The 17,991-nt window shown below is 42.5% G+C and overlaps 1 protein-coding gene across 2 annotated transcripts in view; it reads left to right on the top strand.

The window, feature by feature from the left end:
- HIPK2 (homeodomain interacting protein kinase 2) overlaps positions 1 to 17,991 on the top strand; it is a 208,084-nt gene that overhangs the window by 155,773 nt on the left and 34,320 nt on the right. Inside the window, exons 8-12 of one of the 2 annotated variants that reach the window (XM_043463855.1) lie at positions 356 to 563; positions 1,646 to 1,767; positions 10,306 to 10,448; positions 13,582 to 13,761; positions 17,400 to 17,681. In XM_043463855.1, the coding sequence (XP_043319790.1) occupies positions 356 to 563; positions 1,646 to 1,767; positions 10,306 to 10,448; positions 13,582 to 13,761; positions 17,400 to 17,681 (935 nt within the window). The remainder of the gene's footprint in view (positions 1 to 355; positions 564 to 1,645; positions 1,768 to 10,305; positions 10,449 to 13,581; positions 13,762 to 17,399; positions 17,682 to 17,991) is intronic. The other variant, XM_043463856.1, reaches the window with a different exon arrangement.

Genomic DNA, 17,991 nt, shown 5'->3' with positions numbered 1-17,991 from the left:
CATAATTCTTTCTAGCCAGTCCTTAACTTTGCAGTTTAGACTTGACATGCAGGCATCCGTGTGCACTTGCAGGCCCTGCAAGTATTAGGAACAGGCCCTGAAAATATTAAGAACAGGCCCAAATCTAAGCATCAGAGGTGATTCTGTGTCCTGGGCTGCAGGTGCCTACTTTCCCCTGAGACTTTCCAACTGTATTTCCATTCCCCTATTTTTGCTTTTTTTTGGCTCATTGTTTTCGTTCATTCGTTTGCTCTTTTTTGAGTTCATTTATTTTATTTAGATCCGTGTCTCCCAACATGCCATCTCCCTCATGTTTTATTTGTTTTATTTTTGTCTAACCCCACCATTCCTTTAGGCTCCCACCTCCACCAGTGCCACTCTTTCCCTAGCCAATCCCGAGGTCTCCATACTAAACTACCAATCTGCACTCTGCCAGCCCTCAGCGGCATCCATGGCCGCGGTGGCCCAGCGGAGCATGCCCCTGCAGACGGGAGCCGCCCAGATCTGCGCTCGGCCCGACCCCTTCCAGCAAGCACTCATCGTGTGTCCACCCGGCTTCCAAGGTAAGGCGGAGTGGACCCAGCCTCCCACCTGCTTCCACCAGGACCGCCTCTGTGGTGCTGGCCCCATGCTTTTCTGTCCTGCTAAAGCCCTCTTTGTTTCTTTCTGCTAGAGTCCTGGCATCACTGAACTTGAGGGCCCCCATCCTGTGGCGGCCAACCTAGAAACAATGGACTTTGGCTTCTGCATCAAGTCCGTTCCTTGTTATTCGCACCACCTGCCAGTGGTTTTGTCCTGGCTCAGCCGCCATCTGTAAATCAGCGCATTGTGTTCGCTCCCATTGTTATGCTGATGTCAGCTCTCGCGGTGCCTCCCGTGGAATAACCTCTGTGTGGATTATCTATAGCACACTGCCAGCCTCTGACAGCGCACTAGTCCCCGTTCTTGTGAAGAATATAAACCTCTCTGAAAAGTACTTCCTGGCCAGTGCCCCCCACCTCTGGCCAGGCACCCTGGCACTCTTCTCCTAAAAATTCTAAGCGAGAGTTGACTGGGTACCTGGTTATAGTTTACACAGAAAACTCGAGAATTTGGTTCTGAAAATGCCCTGGTGTGAGTCTGTGTGGTTCAGTTTGAGTCAGTGCTGTCCCAGCAGCCTTACCCTCTCTCCCTGGCTTTGACCCAATATCTTCATGACAAGAGCAGCTGTTTTCCTGCTGTAATTTGTCAGCATAACTGTTCCACTCTTGGCTTTAAAGACTCCTTAATTTGACTGAGTCTTTGAAAACATTCAAAAAGGTTGGGATTTTTTTGGTTTTTTTATTTTAAGTTAGAGGGAATTCCCTGGTGGTCCAATGGGTAGGACTCCACGCCTCCGTTGATGAAGGCCTGGGTTCTCTCCCTGGTCGGCAAACTAAGACCCCAACAAACCATGTGGCATGGCCAAAGAAAAAAAACACACACACAAAAACTTATTTTTAAGTTAAAAACTGAGGCAGGGAAGACTTCCAAAGGACCAGGCAATGTCTTGTGGGGACTAGTGCAAAGGGATGTTGAGGGCTGACAGAGCGGCCAAGGAAGCTCTCCTCATCCAGCTCTTTCCAGTTACTCAGCCCTTCTCCCCCTCACTCCTTGTCTCCACTAGGATTGCAGGCTTCTCCCTCTAAACATGCTGGCTACTCTGTGCGAATGGAAAATGCCGTTCCCATCGTCACTCAAGCTCCAGGAGCTCAGCCTCTTCAAATCCAACCAGGTCTGCTTGCCCAGGTAATTCTTTCTTTATTATCACTGGTATTACCACGATCCATGTTAATGTTGTTCACAAAAGAGATATATCTCCGATAATTCCCTCCCTGGCAGTGAGTTAGATGCCTCAAGTCATTAGAATATATCAGTAATATTCCGAATGATCCCCAGGTGAATTACCTTCCTAAGTATCTAGCTTACAGTTCCAAGAAGAAATTTAGACACAAGGGGAGTCTGGGGAAATTTATTATTATTATTGTCTCTTTGTAATGCAGATTAATATGAGAGACCAAGGTTTTAATCCTAACTCTACTAATAACTCTCTGTGACCCAAGGCAAGTCAGTTAGTATTTCCTTATTATAAACTAAAACTATTTTTTGAAAGCAGAGAGCCTTGGAGATTATCTCTTTGTTTCCTAGTTGAAAACCAGGATCACAGAGGCTTTGGGCTGGAGCCTTCCTTATCTGTTCACATACGTACTCTGGTAGATTCCTCGAATGAGATCACAGAGGTGAAACTGGTTGAAAATTTGTGACATGTTATGAAAATTTTAGGTAACAAAGTGGTGTAATGATAATAAGTAATCGATCCTTAATGTCACCTGGACATTAATAACAAATACATCTTCGTTGTGCTGAGCACTTTATAGTTGTTATTGATTTAATCCCCACAATCTGGTAAAGTATTTGTCTCCTTTTGACAAATGAGGCACAAGCAGCGGCTCAAAGTCACACAACAATTAGGTGACAGAACCAGGACACAAACCCAAGAAGTCTGACACCAGCACGCATATATTAACCCATCATGCTATACTGTTTCTTTATCATGGTTTCTGTTGTTGGGAGTCAAGGATAGCTTGACTGAAATGTTGTTAGTTTAAAGCACCTTTGTTTTTTAAATGAAGTTGGTTCCCAAAGACACTATTTATGGTGTCTTTTGTTGAACAGAAGTTTGGGGGTTAATTTTAATGTAGTCAAATTGCATAGGTGTATTTTAGACTCATGGGGTGCCCTGGCGACCTCAGTGGTACAGAATCCACTTGCAATGCAGGAGACACAGGTTTGATCCCTGGGTCGGGAAGATCCCCTGAAGAAGGAAATGTCAACCGACTCCACTGTTCTTGCTTGGGAAATCCCATGGACAGAGGGGCCTGGCGGGCTACAGTCCATGGAGTCACAAAAGAGTCAGACACAACTGAGCAACTGAACAATAATTTTGGACTCACTCTGTTCTAGTTCATTGGCCTCTCTAATATCCTGTTGTCTTTACTATTGATTTTATAACTTTAATGTATGTCTTGATATCTGGTGGGGAAAGCCCTGATCCTATCACGTTCTTCAAAATTTCTTGTCTGTTCTTGTCCCTTTGCTTTTCTGTGTGAATTGTATCTTCACCTTTACATAAGAATTTTAGTTCCAAAAGAAACAAGACAAAAACCCAGCACCCTGATTCGTGTTTATTGGACCTGCATTGGATTTATATTCACTTTTAGGAAAATTGACATCTTTGTAATATTGTCATTTCATCCTTGAACACGGTATATAAGTTACCTTTTATTCCTTTCACTAGAGTTTTCTTTTGTTAGAATCATTCCTAAATACTTTACAGTTCTGTTATTAATAACTTTATTAACTATATTTTCTTATTATTTGTCTTTGGTTAATAGGAATATAACTGGTTTTGCTCCACTGAGTTTGTTATCCAGCAGTCCTTCCAGACTCTGATTAGTTCTGATTGTTTCTGTGAATTCCCTTGGATTTTCTGTGTAGACTGTTTTTCATTTACAAGTGATACAATTTTGTTTCTTCCTTTCCAGTCTTTATAACTTTTATTTATTGTTCTCATGACACTGTGCTAACAGTACCTCCAAAACAATGTTTAATAAGAGCGTTGATATTGAGCATTCTTAACTTGAACTTAACTTTAAAGGAAATTCTTCTTGCTGTTTGCCACTAGAAATTTCGTTTAATGAGTGGTTAGGGGGAAAAAAAAAAAGAGTGGTTAGGGACACTTTATGAAGTTTGCTAATTTTTTTGATGAATTAATGTTCAACTGCATCAAATTTTCTTTCTCCACCTATTGAAATTCTCCTGTGTTTTTGTTCCTTCAACTGTTTATGTAGCAAGTTACTTAATAGATTTTGTAATGTTAAATCATCTTTGTATCAATATTTTCAAGGTGAACTTTACTTGATCATGTGGTACTTGACGTGTTTGTATGCTTTTCAATTCTGGATTGTCTGTGAATACTGCAGTTAGTATTTTTGCATCTATGTTCATACATGAGGAGGTGGCATGGATTTCTTTTTCTTATAGAATCTTTATGTGTTTTGGGCATGGAGACTACACCCAGGCTCATAAGATATGTTGGATATTGCTACTTCTTCTGTTTTCAGGAACAGCTTGTTTGAGATTGACACTAGCCATTCTTCATCTCTTTGTTCTTATGTCCAGATTGAGACTGCAGATGCCCAGTCTCACCAGTTTCTGGTGGCACACACAATTCTTTCTTGCTGAAAGTTTAAATAGAGAACCTTCGATATATAAAGCACACCTGTACTGCTTCCTCTCTCTCTCATAGCTCCCTTTTGTTTGCACAGTTTTGTAGTATGGAGTTCAGAAAAGGCCCTGGTAGATCAAGAGAACTACCACTCACTCCAGGGGCACAGCAGCCTGTTCACACTTCATCTGACTGGGAGCCAACTTCAGGCCAGTTTCCCGGTGCTGCTCCTCTGTGAGCCAAAACCTGTAGAATTCACACGTACTCTTAAAGCGTACACGTATGGATCCTTTTTTTGTGTTTGCATACTTAACCCTAGGAAGCCAGGAACCATCTCTGAAAGAAATAATACATAGCATCGCTTACCAGCTAAAGTAGATATTCCTCGTTGTTCAGTTCGGTGGAAACTAACAGGCCCAGCATTTCCGAATTTGTCTTAGTCCTTTAATCATAGCAGGGAAGGGCTTTAGCAACTGCCTGCTTGAACAGGAGTCCTTGGAGCACTATAAATCTCCAAGTGGATTTACCCTACAGCTTTAAGTGGGGAAGTGAACCAAAAATACATGTTCAAGGGTTTTAATTGCTGCCGTGTTTATAACAGGGAACTGCTGGAAGCAATTTGAATGTTCATCAGTAGGAAATCTGTTTAAATTGATAAGGGCATAAAATGGAACACCACATAGCCATTAAAAGGACATGGTAGACCAAAGTGCCTTGATATGCAGAGTTGTCTAAGAGATATTAACTTTGAAAAAAACAAGAACTATCCCGTTCTATCCAGTGTCACCGTGTATCTTTTTTGTTTATTGATTGCTTTTGATTTTTCTTACTTGTCACCCAATCCATGCCAATATGTTAGCCTATTAAGGTGGAGCTTTCTCCTAGGTATTTTTTAATGATCCCTTCAAAGAAAAAAAATAAGCAACTTTCAAAACTAGGCAGATCCTTTACCATCAGAGCCACCAGGGAAACCCTATAAAACTAGTATGGCAGCTATTTTTTTTTAAGCAATAATTACACATTGACACTGATGCCTTCATTTTTCTTGGGGTTAGGTTAGGTATCAGGCAGAGGTACTCCAAATATTATTACTTTAAATATATCCCCAAATTTCAGTATATTTCTTTTTATCTAAATGTTTAAACCTTTTCAAGGAGTTTGTGCATGTTTAGAAATAGTCTTTTGAATCCATCCCTCATGTTAGCTTTGTTTGCTCTGCCATTTTCCAACCTCCCCTCTCCAGTAGCATCATATGTCCCTAAAATGGGAAACAGTCTCTCTGGTGCACCCCAAAGATGTGTCTCTGGAAATAATCACACCTTCTCATTTCAGTAAAACGAGGGTGATCATATGGATCGCCTTACCAGTAATGCTTTTTTGGTATTGCCTAAAAAGAGCTTTCACCTCTGTCCGCCCAGTGCCCAGAACTGGCATCTTGACTACCATCAGAAATTGTGAATGAGGGACTTCCCTGCTGGTCCAGTGGCTGAGGCGCCATGCTCCCAATGCAGGGGGCTCAAGTTCAATCCCTGGTCAGGGAAATAGATCCCACATGCCACAGCGAAGTTCACATGCCATAACTAAAGATGCTGCCTGCCACAACAGAGGTTGAAGATCCCACGTGCTGCAACTAAGACCCAGCACAGCCAAATAAACAAATAAAATAAATTTTTAAAATTTTAAAAAAGAAAGAAATTGTGCATGAGCCAGTAAAGGTAGAGAGATGGGAAGTACACGTCTTGATTGAGATGGTATTGAATTTATCTCACTTTTCAAATGGCAGGATCCCAAACCCCCAGGACCCCGGGATATGGAGATTTCTGTTTGCCAGATCCTTGTAGACTCTGCCCTGCCATGAAGAAGTTTTGTGCGTTCTTCTAACCAATTAACTCATATCACCTGAACCCCTTTAAATGTTTCCCTGAGGCTAAACCATTGTCTTAGACTCTTTAAACTGTCCAAAATACAAAACTTCAAAGCTTCTCAAAGCCTTCTCTGGTCATTTTAAGCAACCAGTCTTTCCAACCATTCTGTCTTGCTGTCTGGGTCAGTCTTGCTGGGTGCTTGATATTGCTAATAAATAAGGAAGACTTTTTCATACGACTCTTAGGCACCTGATCCTGAACTGGGCCATCATTTTTGTGCATCACCTCCATAAAAAGAGTAGTATATTGGCTGAGAGCATGGGCTCTGGAATTCCACTGCCCATGTTCAGATAGCAGCCCCTCCACTCACAGGCTGTTTGACTTCGGAGAAGTTATTTTTGAATTTAAATTTAATTCTTTTTCAAAGTAATACATGTGTCTAATTGTTACAGTTAAATGCTACCACAAACTTCTAAGAAAATAGTAGTCTCCTGCCTATCCCATCTGTAATTTCCATTCCCCCAAAACTATCATTTTTTAAATTAATTGATTAATTTTAAATGGAGGCTAATTACTTTACAATATTGTGGTGGTTTTTGCCATACACCGACATGAACCAGCCATGGATGTACATGTGTCCCCCGCCGCCCCCCCAGTCCCAAACCCCCATCCCACCCCTTTCCCATCCCATCCCTCTGGGCTGTCCCAGTGCGCCGGCTCTGAGTGCCCTGTTTCATGCATTGAACTTGGATGGTCATCTGTTTTTTTAACTGTTTCATTTAGTTATTTAAATCTATGTTTCTAGATAGCATTCTTTAACTGTTTCTTACTGATTTTTCCACTTTAGGTATCAATCAACCATGGACGAATGCTTAGCCCTCTAACCCTCCATCCCCAGAACATAAAGCCCACTCGCATGCACACTCTCTTCCTCTCTCTCACTTTCCCATTCTCCCTTTTCCTCCCTTGTAAGTTTTTATTCAACCACTTTATATTATCTACTTAATTATTATCATCAATATTGTATTGTATTATTCTCAGCTGAGCCTCATACTATGATTCTGCTTCCTTTCCTGTACAACTTTTTTTCCTGGAATTAATATTGTCTCATCTTTTCATTGGGTCAGTTTCCTCTGTATGTGTTATTATGCAGCCCCAAAGTCTTCCAGGGCTCTAAAAGGCTTGTGTGTTTGATGTATTGGTGTCTTTGAACATATTGAGAAGTTCAGTGGCTGTTGTTTTTCCTCCTTTCTGAAAACTTTTTAAGACTTTCCTTGTCCATGGTGGTCTGAGATTCATGGCTACATGCTTTCTTATGAGTCTTTTAGAATACACTCTCTGGTACATCCTATTTGCCCTTTTTATCTGGAGAATTTTCTTTTATTTTTGCCTTTGTTAACTTCTTCCCCTCCATCTTCTCTGTTCCTTCTTTGTGGAATTCCTGTTAATTGAGCGCTGGTACTTCTGAACTGATCTAATGATTTTCACATCTCCCACCTTCACCCCTATCCACCTTTTCTCTATATATATTCTATCTATGCTACTTTCTAAAATTTTCCCATCTGTATGGAATTGTTCATTTCTATTGTCATTGTTCTCATTTACAAGAGTTTTCTTGTTCTCAGAATATAAATATATATCCTTTATATCTCGTTTCATGGATATATATACACGTTTAGCCTCTTTGAGGACACTAATTACAATTAGATTTTCTTCCGATTCCTATACTGTTGTTGCTCCTCAGAGTTTCATTTTTTGTTTTAGTCTCCTTCATGATAGGAACTTCCTTTAAAGTCTGGTGATCCTTGGCTGTTCATTCATATCTAAGACTGAAGGACTAAAAGCTGACTGGAAAGCTTCAGGGACAGGGGCGTGGACTTCTCTATCGGATAATAAGGAGTGACCTCAGCATTTTCATTGGCAGGTCCCCTCTCATCGAATGTACCTATAGTTTTTTCCTCTTGGAATAGTCAGTTTCCCTGAAGAGAATCCACTAGGTTCCTGCTTTAAGATTGTGGGTGGGGGTGGGGGGTAACAATCCTTCATACCAGGAATCTGAGGGTGACAGAATCCCAGGGTTTAGTATTTAGACTTGACCTTACATTCCTTCAGTCTGCGAACTTAGTAATCACTCTTCTGTTTTCCAGCTTCTAAAATTCTGTTAACTGTTACTGTCCCTCCTGTTCTCTGTATCCTTATGGATCTATATATTTTTTTTCGTTCCTTCACTGTCATTTTAGTTGGACTTAAACGAAGGAGAGCTGTAAATGTATGTTTAATTTATTATATGTCCAGGCAAGCTATTTAACTTCTCTGTGTTTCAGTTCATTCATCTGAGAAATGGGAGGGGAGAATAGTCCCTACCTCACAGGATTGGTGTTAAGAGAAAGTCAGAGAATCCATTTATGGTCTTAGCTCTATGCTTGGCACACAATGTGCATCCAGAAATATTGGCTCTAATCTTACAGATTATAAAGTAGTAATAAATTATAGGAATATCTGATGCAAAGTGTTGTCTCAAATGAGTTGAACATATCCATCAGTGATAGAGGTCCAGAAATATCTTTTTACCCCATCTCTTTAAGGTAAAATGCTAAGATTCATTTTAGGGAAACAGGGAAGAAATAATGTCCTTAGCTTGATATCAAGATTTATTATTTCAAAATGACATTAAGTCGAAACACAGGCTTTTCATGGGATCTGAAATAAGTTCCAGACAAAAGCAGTAGAATTCTTATTGCCAATGAGACGATTATTCATTTAAGCTTTTGAGCTCATAATTATTTTAATCAATTAAATTATTTTTCTGCTTACTGTGTTTGAATTCCGTAAACCTGAAATACAGCTAAGTATAGTTAATTGCCTTGGTAGAATCGCTTCTTTCATTTTATCAACAAACGTTTCTTTTTTTTTTTTTTTTTTTTCAACAAACGTTTCTTAAGCACTTATTGTACAATCTGTGGTCCCGAAGCTTTTTGACTATATTGTAAAAGATCAGTAAGCAAACAGGCATATCTAAAAGGCATAAGAGATCTCACTGAGTCTCATGTGCAACAGTGATAAGAGGATAGACCAGGTGAACTATGCACTCAGATCTAAGAGGAAGCCGTATCATTTTAGTACACATCACTGTTTATGAAGTTTTGACTCAGATTTATAATCCATTTCCCGAAGTGCTTGTTTGTTGATATGAGCCAAAACACACATATTGAACATATGCACAGTTTGTGGAGCACGACATCAGATTAATTAGCCAGTGTTAGTCATCTCCATCCTGATGGGAAGAGAGAGAGAGAGCTAAGATCCCAAGTCTTTAAATCCTTGACCTGCCCAAGAGGTATTTTACCTTAGCAGCGTTCCTTCAAGTGTCCAACTTTGGGCAACTGTTCAGAGGGAATCATTTAATAACCAAAGGCAAGCAGAACAGTGACTGAAGATACAGAGGGCTCAAAACAACACACACCCACATGTGTACACACGCACGCCTGTAGGTCTATTCAAGGAGGAATTGGGAAAGTTCACTTTCAACTTTTTAAGAAATAGCTTGGTGTTTATAAAAAATCGAACTGTGACTTCCTCACTGTTTCGTTTTCGCCTTGAGGAGTCAAGGTATTCTCAGTTAAGCTCAAGATCCCAGCTAAGAATTTCACTTCATGCTTCTTTGCCCTCGGATGTAGGCAGGTGTCAGATACTTGGTGATCTCAGAATTATGTTAACTTAGATTCAGAAGATAACACAAGTTGCACCTCTACATTCTAACTGCTAAACAAAAGGTAAAATATTAAATAAAGGATACTAGGCAGAAAACTTCTTGAGGGCAAGGGGTTACCCTTCTATGACCCGAATCAACTCCCTCAATCTCTTGCGCACAGTTGTGTCACAAAACAAATCAATAAGTGAACTTTGGGGAATTTTAAGCGTTCTTCATTAGAGCAGATTTATAAATAAATCATTCTTCAGTGTGAATGAATCGCTTCCATATAGTTCTTTGCCCATATACCTGCCTATTATCTTCTGTTGACTTCACAAGTGTTCATTTTATCTGCCCTGGTGTTTGAGGTCAGAGAGCAGGTCTCCACTGTCGCACCTATCAAGGGGTCTATCACAACCTTGAGCACAGAATAAGCGCTTGACTCATGCCAACTGATTTATGATTGTCAGACATAGTGATAGTGGGTGTCCTCTGTCCTGCAGCAGGCCTGGCCAAGTGGGACCCAGCAGATCCTGCTTCCCCCGGCGTGGCAACAGCTGACCGGCGTGGCCACACACACTTCAGTGCAGCACGCAACTGTGATTCCTGAGACCATGGCCGGCACCCAGCAGCTGGCCGACTGGAGGTGAGCAGGCACAGGCGGGGTTGGGATGGGAGGCTCGTTCACCCCTGACCCAGAGGGCAGCCAGGCTGGCCAGTACCAGAGTCCCCTGCTTTGTAGAGGGCTTTTTAAATTAAAGAGAGTAGCATGTGGCCTGCCTGGGTTCAATCCCAGGTTTGGGAAGATCCCCTGGAGGAGGGCATGGCAACCCATTCCAGTATTCTTGCCTGGAGAATCCCATGGACAGGGGAACTTGGCAGGCTACAGTTCATGGGGTCGCAAAGAGTCAGACACGACTGAGCAGCTAAGCACACAAGCACCCCATGTGGCCTAAGGCTGCAGTGTAATGAGAGGTTATTTTTAAATAAATGTACACCAGGACACCAGCCAACCAGCTTGGTTACTTTAGGATCTGTTGTCATTTTGAACTCCAAATCCAGTTCCATTATCTGATCACCAGTGTGATTCACCAGACTTGGCTTGGGATGATTTTTGGTTGTTTCTCCGAATTCAATTCCACTCCCAGAAAACAAAAGATCTGTTACCCATGAAAGGATGCAGAAGAGATCCAGGGGCTCCTAAGCAATTCTAGGAAGTGTTCTCGAGGCGTTTTCAGATGTGAGCACGCTGGAGTCACATCAGACCTCCTGGGGGAAGGCTTGACAGACAGGGGTTTATTTGGAATGGTAAACTCTGCTGTGTTGGCTGAGTGTGTCTCTTCAGTTGATGCTCATATCTTTGAGATCAAAGTACACTTTCCACAGAGCTGAGAGACATCCAGCTGACAGCCGCAAGCACACCACAATCCCTGCGTGTGTTTCCAGAACTTTCCACCCAATCCTACTCACCAGCTTCATCACTAACATGTGGCTCTGTTGTTTTTATGGCCACTTTCCTCTTTTCCTTATACCTGCCACCTATGCCATCCCCACACCACCCAGTGTCCACTTTCACCAGTGCGGAGCCAGATGGCAGTCCCCCAAGTTGGCTCCAACTTCCCATGGCCCTCTGGGCTGTCTCTCTTTAAGCGGAAGCATCAGAGTAGGTCACACCCTTCACCCTCTGACAGTCCCCAAACCAGCCATGGAACCTCCCGACAGTTCTTTTCCTGTCCTGTAAGGCTGCTGTGAGTGAAGAGCTCTGATGAAAGGCAGAGACAGGCCCCCAGTTAAGCCTCAACTGCAGCATCCTCTGTCCTGCCATTTAGTTTTCTAATTACTAATTTATTAATTCTAATTTAGTAGAAAGAAGAGAGGAACATAGGCTGTTTATAACAGTCCCATTCACTTTCCACTGATAACACTATCCCCCCACGTCCACCCCCTCTCACTGGAAGCACTTTCAAGCCAGGTGAACTGGGTTCATTTCTGGCCCTGCGTGACCTGGGAAAAGTTACTTAAACCTGTATGAGCCTCAGTTCTTCAGTAGAAACAGTAATGCCTATTCATCGAGTTGTTAGAAAGTTTAAGATAAAAGACAAAGCACTTGACTGGATTTAACATATAACATTCCAGCCCCAGGCTTCCCTGGTGGCTCAGTGGGTAAAGGATCCGCCTGAAATGCAGGAGACCTGGGTTTGATTTGAGAAGCTCCCCTGGAGGAAGGAATGGCTACCCACTCCTGTATTCTTGCCTGGAGAATCCCACAGACAGAGGAGCCTGCCGGGTTACAGTCCATGGGGTCGCAGAGTCGGACATGACTGAGTGAATAACATTTCACTGCATATCAGCGCCTGATCCATGACAGGCAGCAATAAATCTGTTATCTGCCCTTCCCCCGTTCACAGCATGACCGCTCAGCAAGACCACCTTCCCTCTCCAGCTCATTAGCAGCAGCAACCAAGTGGAAAGCTGTTTGACCAGTTGTTTTTTTTCCTTACCCCTTTTTCTCCCAGAAGACCACAATATGCTGTACTTCCATTTTCCTTTGTCTTTCAGCATTTACAGCTTATTTCAGAGATACTGACATTCTTAACTCATTCATGCACATCTTCTTATCTCTCATCCCTCCTCATCTCTTAACCTGGTTACCACAGTAGAGACCTAAAGCCAACACAGTTTCTTTTCAGTCTCTTCTCCATTTCATATGTAGCCCAAAGAACATTTGGAATCATGGCTAGTGCTAGACCTGTGTCAAAGGGGAAAATGCCATGTCTGTAGAAGAAATAGCAACAAAATAAAGGAGCTATAACATCAGTTTTTAAAGTTCATTTAAATGTCCAAAAGACTATCAGGATCTCTTCAAAAGTGTCTCCCTACTTCTTTTCTTTGTGTTCAATTTTTTTTCCTAAATTTCATAATATTTTAAAAATTCATATGAACTCTCCTATAGCTCTTCATTTTACCATGTATTAAATGAGTTTTTATGGGCAACTCTCTAAATTCATCATCACTCTTAATATTTCTGTGGGGATAAGCCTAACAGCACCTTACAACCCAGATCTCACATAACCCATTTTCAGGATTATGGCTGCCAATATTTCTATCAACATGTGTCTGTTACTAATTTTCTCTTAGTACCAAACTCTATACATGTCTAGTCAACCTTCAGTTAATCTAATTGTTCATTCAGAAAGCATGTAACTCACTGATCAGCTGCTACATTCCTGAACATTATGCTAACTGCTGAGAGAATTCTAAAGAATGTTAACACTTCCTAATGCCAGAAAGACATGACTCCCAGTCTTCAAAATTTGTTTTTCACATAAACTGCAATATTCTCACTTACAAAACGGTATTACTAAGATATCCTGCCTACCTCACAGAGTGGAACAACCCATTGAAGGCACTTTGTAAATTATAAAATAAAATACACAGCCCAGGTAGCTGTTTAGGGTCTTAAAGAGCAGAAGGGAATATTTATTTCCTCTCCCCAGAACTTAAGCTGAGTCCGCCTACTTGGCATTCTCCCCACTTGAAATATGCCCTTTCTCACTCACCAACAAATTGTGTCCATGCCACTTAAACATTCCTATACCAGAGACACCCAATGAAGTCACCTGGGAAGGCTCATCTCTTCAACAACTCTCCCCTCCGTGTGAGAACTACCTTTTGATTTTAATTTGACTTTTAATGGGGGGGGAGGGAACTTTATCTTCTAAAGGAGCTCTTGTTTCTATTAAACCATCAAAGAATCTGTTTTCCTATCTCCCTTTCAGGAACACGCATGCTCATGGCAGCCATTACAATCCCATCATGCAGCAGCCTGCATTGTTGACTGGTCATGTGACCCTTCCAGCAGCTCAACCCTTAAATGTGGGCGTGGCCCACGTGATGCGGCAGCAACCTACCAGCACCACCTCCTCCCGGAAGAATAAGCAACACCAGTCCTCTGCGAGGTAGGTGTGTAAGAAGTGTCAGAGGAAGAAAACTTCAAGGAGATTGGAAGTAAGATCTGGATCCCTGGAATGGGATTTTGAAGGAGCCACTCATCCTGAGGCCTATGTGAGTGCTGGCCCTACCAGCACCCTAAGGGTGGGGCCCTCAGACCACAGTGTTCAGTGTCCATGTCTTGAGTGATTTTGTCCCCTTCCACTTATCTAGAAAACACTCAGGCTGCCCTCTGAAGATGCATTTTTGAAACCATAACTTTTTTTTAGAAGTAGTAGAGAAATGTGTTTTATTTGAAGTCTAATGTCAGAAATTTAACTCATTCAGCTATTTTCTAAAATATAAGCAATAACTTTGGTTAATCATAGACACTACCAGAAGAACAATGATCTTTCCCATTTCCTCTAAATCCAGTTTCATCTCCATGAACTCTTTAAAAAAAATTAAGATTGACCAAAGGCCATGTGCTGTTTGATTCATCTTATATGGTATTTTGGGAAAGATAAAACTATAGAGTGTGTAGATTGAAGATTGCTAGGAAAGATTGAAGGTAGGAGGAGAAAAGGACAGAGGATGAGATGGTTGAGTGATATCACTGACTCGACGGACATGAATTTGAGCAAGCTCTGGGAGATAGTGAAGGACAGGGAAGCCTGGCATGCTGCAGTCCATGGGTTGTAAAGAGTCGGGCACAACTGAGCAACTGAACAACAACACTATAGAGACGTAGGTCAGGAGCTGCTAAGGACTAGAGGGAACTTTATAAGGTGATGACAAATTTCTGTATCTGCATTGTGATGGGCATTACATGACTGTACATTTGTCAAAACTCATCAAACAATTCAAAGGGGTGTCTTACACTATATGTAAATGATACCTCAATATACCTTACTTAAAAAAATAGAGATTTCCTAACAAGCAAAAAAATTGATATCAAAATTGTATGGCTGTAAAATTATTCCTGCATCTCTCTCCAGTGGCTTGGAGGTCCTTAATTGCTTATTTGGAATAGGTTAATCAAGAGAAGTCAAGTAATACATGAAATGTCTAGTGAATTTTATACTTCCTTGTATAGCAAGATGCCAGAAATTAGATCTGCCTCTTTTGATTCTTTTTCATTTGAAAGCTAATCCAAGAGCTGACTTCCTGAAGTTGTCATCCTTCCTGAATAAGATTCTTACTTGGTTGTTTCTGACAACTTAGGGAAATTCATGTCAGATCAGTGGCAGCTTCCAGAATGCTTTTGTTTGACAGCCCTGTGACAGAACACCCATGTCTGTGTTAGATTGGGTGGCACCAGAGGCCCCTGTCTCAATCCTCACGTGCTATCATGCTCAGTCTGGTGGGTGGTCACCAGAACCCTGGTCTGGCTTGAGCTTAGCCTCTGTGTGCTCACCTTGGCCAGGTAGGGGCAAGAAGAACCCTTAGCCTCTGACCTGTTGGTAAGTCCCTCTTTGTTGCCTTCTTACCACCCAGCTGGCTTTAGAAGGCTCACTGCCAGTGCATTTCAAGATCAGTGGGACTATAGTGAAAATTATGGGTTTGCCTATTTTTAAGACCAATGCCTTAGGCAAAACAATTGGAAAAACCAGAAGGCTGTCCCCTTTGGCAGGCAGTACCATCAGGCATACTTTTCTTTAAAAATTCCAAGTAGACATATTTTAACTGCTCGAGTAGTGAAAACTTAATCTCAAAATTGCACTGTGTTAGTAATAACAAATACAAAGTTCTCTGGTAAGTACAAATAATAGAACAATCTTATCAGTGAAACTTCTTATTAGGAGCCCCCCAAAAGGAACAAGCAACATATCTGATACCGACTAAATAGAAAATTAAATAGACCCACCTTTATGGAGTAATTTTCATTTAATTACCTTCCCTTTAGCTAGAAGGTGCTAGAATCTCTAAGGACATATCACAATCTTAAGTTTCATTATAGGCTGGCTTTGGTCTCATTGTATAGATACAACCAAGGTCAGCAATGGTTGATGGGGAGGGGAAAGGTAAGGTCTTTTTTCTCTAACGTTACCAGAAACTACATTGGCTTTTTTGATAAGTAATTTCTAGTTGGTCAAAATCAAGAGTTACAGGTCCCTTAAGCATACATTTTCCTTTTTCATTTTTCCTGGTTTTTCATTATGATTGAAACAGACTGGTAAGCTTCCTGTGAGGCCCATGTGTCAAAATCCAGGATTTGTTTTGGGTTTTTTTTTTTTTGGTTGCACTGTGAGACATGTGGAATCTTAATTCCCCAACCATAGATTGAACCCATGTCCCCTGCATTAGAAGGCAGAGTCTTAACCACTAGACCGCCCGTTAAGTCCCCAGAAAAATAAATTTTTGAAAAATTATACCCCCAGAGATACTTTTATGGTCATGTCCATTTCCCAGAGGAGGAAGGAGGCAAAGCTACACTTTAACCTTAGATCTTTTAGCTCCAGGAAGTCTTAGGAAATGAGTGTTGTCATTGAATCGGTGGTAAACCAGCCATGAGCAAGGAAACAAAAGCTTTATGTGCAAATATCTTTTCTTCCACCTCCCTCCAAAACAAGATCTCACTCAGTACACTGGGGAAGATGACAAGATTGAACTTACGAAGTTGGGCTTTAACCCTGATGGCAGGGGGCTGCACTGGGGCAGACGCCCCTGAAACTCCACCACCACCACCACCACAAGATCGGCCCAGTCCTTGGGCACAGTCCTCTGTCCTCTCCTGAGGGCCCTGGCTACCCACTTTGTCCCACAGCGGACAGAGCCCAGAGAAGCCAGGATGCTGCCCTGTCTGTGTAGCAATTGAAAGAAAGAGCCCCACAGGCCACCGCCTCTGCAGTCTGGTTAAGCTCAAGTATGCTGGTCCTCTATCCGATTTATGGAGATTTTGATGACTTACAATGAATGGTGTTGGATTCGTGATCTCCAAAGAAGAAGATTTAACTTGGGGACCAGGGACCAGGCTTGATCACTCAAGAGCTTTTGTATAGCAGAGTTTTATTAAAGTATAAAAAAGGGACAGAGAAAGTTTCTGACACAGACATTGGAAGGGGGAGGGGGAGTGCCCCCCCTGCTAGTTTTAGCAAGCTGTTTTATGTCTGTTAGAAAGCTACTGATCAGATAGAGACACCTCAAGGCTGAGGGAGTTTCACCAGGCCCCTGTCCCACAATATACATTTTTGAGATAGGATGGCACAGGTGTGTCATCCCCCAGCCATAAAACAATTGATATGAATACTGGTTTGTTGAGCTATTATCAGCCAAAAGTTAGTCTTAGGTGGAACCATTTTGAAGAAAGGCAAATTCCAAAGCAAATACATAGTTTCATTAACACAGCTTAAGAAAAACATTTCCATAAGAAAAATGCATTGGTGAGCTCAAGGTTTGAGAAAAGTTAAGTTCAGGTGGAACTAGGTGTCATCATGGCAACAGAATTTTAAGAGAAAAAATTCTGACACTTTGTAGTTTGTTTCCTCCTGCCGCTTAAGTGAGAGAGAAAAAAATGTCTGACACTTGCAGCCTGTTTCCTCCGTTTGGAGACCCGAGGCCTGTTACCCTCTCAATTTGGCCATGGTGTTTGTAGACAGTTGGGCTTCTTGCAAGGAGCTGCCGGCCCTGACCTTCTCCATGAGCGTGCGTGGCTTTGTCGTTCCAGAAACGTCTCCACCTGTGAGGTGTCCTCCTCCCAGGCCGTCAGCTCCCCGCAGCGGTCCAAGCGCGTCAAGGAGAACACGCCGCCGCGCTGCGCCCTGGTGCACAGCAGCCCCGCCTGCAGCTCGTCCGTCACATGCGGCTGGGGCGACGGGGCCTCCAGCACCACCAGGGAGCGGCAGCGGCAGACGATCGTCATCCCCGACACCCCCAGCCCCACGGTCAGCGTCATCACCATCAGCAGCGACACGGACGAGGAGGAGGAGCAGAAGCACGCCCCCACCAGGTGAGCCGCCGCGGACACCAGGGAGGAGCGGAGTGCGGGCGCGGTGCTCACCCAGAGACGGTGCTGGGCCTGGACCACTTCCCCGTCATCCAAAGTGATGATCCATCCTTCTCTCCTGGCCCCTGAATCCTGGCCTTGCCAGGTCCTGGAGCCCTGAAGTGATTTCAGGGGATGGTCCAACAGATTTGGGCTTCTCTGGTGGCTCAAGACAGTAAAGAATGCACCTGTCACACAGGAGACCTCCGTTCAATCCCTGGGTGGGGAAGATCCCCTGGAGAAGGGAATAGCAACCCACTCCAGTATTCTTGCC

This window comes from Cervus canadensis, chromosome 3 (genome assembly GCF_019320065.1).
Source record: "Cervus canadensis isolate Bull #8, Minnesota chromosome 3, ASM1932006v1, whole genome shotgun sequence".
In the NCBI taxonomy this organism is placed as follows: Eukaryota; Metazoa; Chordata; class Mammalia; order Artiodactyla; family Cervidae; genus Cervus; species Cervus canadensis.
This window is presented reverse-complemented; position numbering and strand designations above follow the sequence as displayed.